The 7,672-nt window shown below is 36.4% G+C and overlaps 1 protein-coding gene across 1 annotated transcript; it reads right to left on the reverse strand.

Annotated features, from left to right (window-relative positions):
- Positions 1-745: 745 nt before the first annotated feature.
- LOC140161640 (galanin receptor 2a-like) lies at positions 746-1,792 on the reverse strand. Its single transcript, XM_072184940.1, has one exon. It carries the CDS (start codon positions 1,790-1,792, stop codon positions 746-748), a length of 1,047 nt encoding a protein of 348 aa, XP_072041041.1.
- Positions 1,793-7,672: the final 5,880 nt, after the last annotated feature.

The following is a 7,672-nucleotide window of genomic DNA, read 5'->3' on the forward strand; positions in this document are numbered from 1 at the left end:
TTGGACTAACAATATATAGCTCACATCAAGAGATGCTATTTCAATCAGCGTGTAACAGTGACCTCGCAGAATCAATTCTATATCAGTTTATTAGAAAATATAGAAACCGTTTGTTTCTCTAATGCAGAGATGATGCCTAAATTATGATTCATATAGAATGATACGGTATTTGATTAGATTAATTTGACTGCTTTGTGCTAACAGTGAAGAAATTAATGTGTGAAAACAGATAAATTAATGTTTATGAGTTATGTGCATTATCATGAACTCAAGACACACCAACCGTGTTTTTCTTAGTCGGATAAATGTGTACCGGTGTGGCCTGCTTTGGTCTTTTCCTTAACTTCTAGGATTATGCATAAGCGGAAAGGTTTAAGCGTGTCTTGCTAAGGGCAATATTTTATGTATGACAAATTTTCTCTAAGATATACTTGTCCGGGCCCACCGGCCCTTCCTAATAATTTTCTTTAGAGCAATTTGTAAAATCATGTGGGTGGCAACCACTACTTATCATTTGAACTTGATAGCATACCCTACCGCCGAGTAAAATAGGGTTGTACATTTGCATTGTTAAAACGAGCGCAAAGGATGGTTCTACAATTACATGAAGCCATTGGACACTTTCTGTAACGTCTTAGTGCAACAGGGGGCCAACCGTCACGGGGATGTTATTGACGATAGTTTTGATCCTGTCAGGTATCTTCTAATTAAATGTAAACAATAACATCGCAACTTCATTTTACAATCAAAATACCCGTTCTTCGGCATGCGCAGCAGCGGTAGTGGGCATCCTTCTTCCACCCATTTCAGTGTCTTTGGTTGCTGCTGCAATCCGTCGTTTCGGTAATTTAAACGTTTTCTTCAAAGCTTTGCGAAAATGATTATTGGTCAGAATGTATATGAACGGGTTTAGACAGCTATTGGCAAAGGCTAACAACACAACTGCTTTATAGATTGGTCCAAAGAGATATTTAACAGGGACTAGACCGAGGTTAAACATCAGATAAGCAATATTGTCTGGTGTCCAACAGATGATAAAAGTAATAATAACAAGCATCAGCATGTTGATCACCCGTCGTCTTGCTCTCAGAAGTGACATAGCCGCCATACTTTGATCATCCGATTTACCCGCCAATGAAGCTGAATTCGCATTAAGAATATGAATAGTACGGCAATTTGTAGCTAACATAATCACGATCGGAATAAGAAATTCAACGATGCAGATAGCGACACCCAAGAACATTTGAAATCGGATACTTGGGAGAATATAACTACAATGACCGTTTACTACGAAGAATCCATAATATTCGAAAGTGTTCATGACGATTCCAAATAGCCATATTAGGCCGATGATTATCCACGTGTTTTTAATAGTAAATATTTGCTTATAGCGAGATGGAAAAGCAACAGCTACATACCTTTCTACGGCTAATATTGTCAGCGTGTAAATAGACGCAACAATGGATATCCACATCAAATTTGACGAGAACACAAATCTGCAATAAAAGTTCCCGATGGCATTTTGCGGCACGCGAGACAGTAATGGGAACGGCGTCAGACTGATGGCAGTCACTAGATCTGCTGCTGCAAGAGATGCGATGAATATGTTGGTAGCTTTCTTCTTGAGCTCCTTGTTGTTAAGAAAGATGTGGATGACAAGTGAGTTGCCAAGGATACCAGTGAGAGCAAGGATGATTTGTATAATCAGTCTCCAATCCCATGGAACAGGAATAAGGTATATCGAACCCACCGGTCCAGCGATGATGTTACGTACAGTCGTGTTATTTTCCATATTACTTTGAATATAAAGAAAATTGAAGGAATTTGTCAAAAGTAAAGAATTAGCGTAAACTGTGGCATTATTTGGTGGTAATAGTATTTTGACTTCTGATCTCAACGATTTCGTTAATCATAAACTAGATTGAGTTCGAGTCAACGGACAAACAAAATCATGCTTTCTTTGGCATTTCCGTTCATATTAACTTTAAGAAACTATAATTGATCGCGGGTTTCAATACATTATTGTGCGCACGTGTACGATCTAAAACCGTTGAGTTGCAGCTCTTTTAATGTTTAATATAATTTATTACTTTTCCTGGTCTAAAGAAACTAACTATTCATTGATCACGAGTCTTAATATTAATGGACGGAACCACACACACAGCGGCGAGATCCGAATCAATGCGCACTCCTGGGATGTATATCAATTCAGACGGCATCGCGATGTGAGCGCCCTCAACGCACACGGGATCGCACCATAAGCGCAATACACGCACAAGCACTGTAACGTACCTACAAGAAACGCGATCATTTTGCAGATGTGGATTCGAGTGCCGTGTAGACAGTTAAGATTTGAATTTTACACAAAGAAGTACCCCAGGATACATATTTTTCAAAGTTGTATACATTTACGGCCTTCCAAACATCGTCTTACGCGTAGCGACACATTTTTTACGCTGAACCCCCTAAATTTCAATTTACTGCCACGGGAAAACGAAATGGAGTATGAAGCTCAAATTTTCAGGATCTTTCTTTCTCACCAATATCTAGCACGACACAGAAAAAGCGGTGCACATCCCTGGAGTTGACATGGATTGGGTCAGGGGATGACACCCTTTATATGACTTTGGTTAATATTCCTATTTTGGGTCCTTTTCACATAATCCTAGATGGTATGAACCCCCGTATGACAATACCACAATATACAGCCGAAGCCATGGTTCAGCTTTGGTGCTGTAACCGCTCTAGTTAAGAATGGTCTAAATTCATCCAAACTGGTGGGTCAAATGGTTTAAAAGGGAATAAAAGGGAATTGTCTGTCATTATGATCTTGTATCCTTAGTGCCACGATAAGGGAGTTCAGGAGGGTCAAGGGATGTCAAGGTTGATCAAGGGTTGCCATGGCGGGATAAGAGGTGTTATGAAGGGTCCAGTGTCTCATGGTGGATTTATGGTGGGTCAATGTTATTTAGTTTGAATCCCAGTCAAATGAATGAGAAAAGTAAGGAATTAAACTAAAAAAAATAAACTGAGGTCATACACCTATTAGTTTTAAAGTTATAAGAAAAATCATAAAGTTTGGGTCCCCTTTTCAGAGTTACCACGGATCAAACAAGGATCAATTGGCGCGCAAAAAGTTGCAGGGTAAAATGTGCGTGAAGGTCGTATTCATATGTACCTCAATTTGTTGCGACATGTATCTCATTTACACTGTTTAAACCAATCAATAATCATATTGCTGAATAGAATAATAAGCTTCTACCTATTTCTATAGAATCCTTTAAAAGTAGCCCTATTCTTTGTTTGCTTTGGCTAAATCCTGTTCAAGTGGTGTGTTACAAAGCATTGTATTTTTTCTAGGTATGCACAACCAACAATTAACACTGAGAGGACAATTCCGAACCTCGTTGAATTGGGGATGATTTGAATCATGACAGTTTGATATTTATTACCAGCAATGTAGAAAAAGAGACACATGTAGAACCAAAAAAAGGTACCATTTTGTTGAAGGAGCAGAGTTCAAAAACCACCCCGCTTCTGGATATCGTTTGAAGTCAAATGTTATACCATTTCAAAGCATATGATATATATTTTCTAAACACGAAATTAAACAAAATTGACCGGCCCGACTTTACGGCTGATTCGTAGTGTACGGTCTCATATTTGGTGCATACGCATCTTGTACAAACAATGTGTTATTGTTGTTGTTGTTGTTCATTCGTGTGAGAACTTGGAAAAGGTTTGTTGACCTTGTGTTTTTCCGCCTCGTAACAAAACAGTTCAATCATGGTTCAATAAAAGGAACACAGTAACAGTAGATTTTCCCCCCAGGCCAAGACTGGCACAGCTTGATGATTGCCAATGTGCCAATTTATTTGATAATTGAGCTGTCTGCAGAAGGACAGAAAACTTGTGTGTCTGTCTTGTGCAACTTTATCCAAGTTATTGTTTGGGATCATATTGGGTTTTTCGACATATGTGCTAAAATTTGCTGCATTTGACATTTCTACTGTTTTTGTACTTGGAATAATGAAGCTATATGAAAGGCCGTATTTATTGTACAGATTTTCATACTGTACTATCACTCGAAATTGAGCTTTATTGTTTTATTTTGATAGTGGACAATGTTAATATATTTTCATGCTTTTTAATATTAATATTAATAATAATAATAATAATAATAATAATAATAATAATAATAATAATAATAATGATAATAATAATAAATAATAATAATAATAATAATAATAATAATAATAATAATAATAATAATAATAATAATAATAATAATAATAATAATAATAATAATAATAATAATTCTATATTACTAAAGCAGAATTAATGCAATAATTTTACGCTAGAGCAAACAGCAAACATGGCAAATATTGAATACATGGTACTTCATTAAAAACTTGACCGCCCAATGACAATAGTTAGGATAGGCAAGACAAGGCTGGTACAGCTTGGTGATTTCAAATGTGTGCATTTCTCTACCAATTGGGCTGTTTTCAGAAGGACAGAAAACTTCCTGGAGCGTGGCAACTGTCATCCAAACTATGGTTTGAGATCAAATTGATATTTTGTTGACTTTGGATGCCGCGCATTGTTCCAGAAAGAGGGCAAACGCTTGATACAGTTGCCATTTCTACTACATGGATAATGAAGTTATGTGAATGACTGTGATAATGCCGCTTGTGGTATTATCACTCAACATGAAGCTTCATTGTTTTATTTTGGGGTTAGTGCTGGTTATATGTACAATATGGGAATCTGGATTAGCACAGATAGTGTGCAACGGTAAGCAAGTTTTATACTGTTTAACTAAACGTGTTCAAGTAAATATATGCACAGGTGTTTAATTAATATACATGGTGCATGCATTACAATGATAGAAATGGGGTTTTCCTTACAATTATTGTTCCATGTTTAGTGACCGGTATCACTTCACGTGGCTTTTTAGCCTGGCTTGGGCATTTTGTTTGAGCCTGATCCCATTAGGATCCAAGCGTGTCTCCACACGGAGCGACCTTTTAAACAAACAAACAAACAAACAAACAAACAAACAAACACACTTGGTATTTGTTAAAATTTCAAGCAAATAAACCAAAACATTCAAGTATTTTTTTTCCACTCATTTCATATAATAAAGTTTTTAAATATCTCATTCAAAAATACAATATTAAAGGAGTATTTCGTGATCCTCTGACCACTGTCCGTTGCAGAACTAAACGCTACCAAGAAAGCCCAATACCATATCTCACTAAACTGTACAATGACCAGCAAATGTGATCTTTTATTATTATTATCATGTGCAATATTATGAACAATTTTGATGCAAATGTGTTCTCATCAATTTGTGGTACTCGTTTGAAATATGTATTTTGGAGTCTGAGTCGTAGTAGTGTGGTGAGTTTACTGTTCGAAGCGTGATTACATGAGTGTTGATAAAATGCTATCTTTTATGTCAATTTTAATGAATAATGTGTTAATATGTTTATTATATTTTGTAAATATGTGGCAATTCAGTTTTTACTGCGAGTGCATATTAATAAACCATTTATCTATTTATCTATCTATCCTAGTATCCTCTTTTTATGACATTTCGCAGTAGATATTCACGAAAAAAAGCTTATTCCCAAAATTTCAGTTGATTCCGATTTTGCGTTTACGAGTTATGCATGATTATTACACTACTCCATAGACAATGTGTTGTAATTTTGTTCTGGTACAATATACCAGAACGAAATCCAAATTTCACGATATCTTAGCTAAACGAATTAATCTGCAAGAATTATTTTGTACATAAATATTATGTAGCCAGAGGTTTCCAGTGATGTAAAAATCTCAACTTCTTTTGAGAAAAGTGGGGTGGGGGATGATGCTGGGGATCACACAAATGCCCTTTTAACTTTTGCCCGAGACCGAAGGTTTAAAGTGCCCTCCGAAGCACTAAGCAAGTAGATTGAAGTGCCTTGCTCAAGAACACAAAGAGCCAGCCGAGCTCAGGCGGACCTCAGATTTCGAACCCTCGACTCTTGGATTCACAGTCCAGCACTTATAATAATAATAATAATAATAAAACCATGCTTATAAAGCGCAATACACAATTAAGTCTCAAAGCGCTACATAAAAACACTGTATACAAATAACAACAGAACAACAAGTTTAAAATGTAACCATGGTTACAGGCATGATATAGAAATGAAGCATTAAACATTTTTAACATTAAACAAGTATGTTTTCACAGAGCATTTGAATTGATCAACAGTCTTAGATATTTTAATATTGTAAGGAAGATTGTTCCAGAGCTCAGCTGCAACAGAAGAAAATGAACGTTGACCATAAGATTGAGTTGACACTGGTGGAGTTACAAGAAGAAATTGAGAAGTAGAGCGAAGATTGCGTGTAGGCTTATATTCATGAAGAAGTTCTTGTAAATAAAGAGGTGCAAGTCCATGAAGAGATTTGTAGGTAAGAAGAAGAATCTTATACGTTATGCGGGATTTGATAGGTAGCCAGTGTAGTTCGCGGAGAATTGGAGATATATGATCACGAGATTTTGTAAGTGTTACAAGTCTGGCGGCTGAGTTCTGAATGCGTTGAAGCTTAGATATTTGTGAATCAGGAAGACCATAAAGTAAACCGTTGTTATTATCCAAACGACACGTTACGAAGGCATGAACAAGTTTTTCTGTAGTATGTTGATCAAGATATTGACGAATTCTGCTAATTTTGTAAAGAGCATGAGAGGCAGATCGACAAATATTATTTATATGAGATGCCATGTTTAGATCATTTTCAAACAGAACACCAAGATTGCGCGCATTTAAAGATGGTTCAATCTGAGCATCGCCGATACACACAGTTGGAATACTATCACTGGATCTGAAGCGTGATGTAATATGAAGAACTTCAGTTTTGTCTTGATTTAACTTTAGATGATTAGCAGTAGACCAGTTTTTAATATCCCTAACACATAGTTCCAATCCTGAAATTGTAGCTGATGATTTATCATCTTTCAAAATAACATAAACCTGTGTGTCATCTGCATAGATCATTCTACTAATTCCGTGAGCATCAATTTTGCTTTCCAAAGGGGATGAGTACATTGTGAAACCTAAAGGACCAATAACAGAACCTTGAGGTACACCTCATCAAGAACATGAACAGAAGATTCCTTGCCATCAATAACTATCGACTGAGAACGATTTGTAAAATATGACTGGAACCAATTTAGAGCAGATCCAGTTATGCCGTACTTATCAGAGAGACGTTGGAATAAAATGTCGTGATTAATAGTGTCAAATGCTGCTGAATAATCCAAAAGAATCAGAACGGCCTCCTGGCCCTTATCTGCAACAAGTAACAAGTCATTGAAGACACGTAACAATGCAGTCTCTGTGCTGTGATTAGATCTATAAGCACTTTGCATTTTGCCATTTAAATTGTTCTCAAGAAGGTAACTTTGTATCTGTGAAGTACATGCACGTTCGATTGTCTTTGAAAGAAACTTTAAATTTGCAACAGGCCGGTAGTTTTTTAGTGTCTCCGGATCTAAACCAGGTTTCTTGATCAGAGGAACAATTTGAGCATGTTTTAAATCGTCTGGAAATTTTCCATTGTTGAGTGATAAATTCACAACAAAACCTAATTGAATGTGCATATACAGGGT

Source organism: Amphiura filiformis, chromosome 10 (assembly GCF_039555335.1).
Source record: "Amphiura filiformis chromosome 10, Afil_fr2py, whole genome shotgun sequence".
Classification (NCBI taxonomy): Eukaryota; Metazoa; Echinodermata; class Ophiuroidea; order Amphilepidida; family Amphiuridae; genus Amphiura; species Amphiura filiformis.

Bases quoted from the DNA above. Each gene is read 5' to 3' on its own strand.
- LOC140161640 (XM_072184940.1), bottom strand. From the start codon at position 1,792: ATGGAAAATAACACGACTGTACGTAACATCATCGCTGGACCGGTGGGT.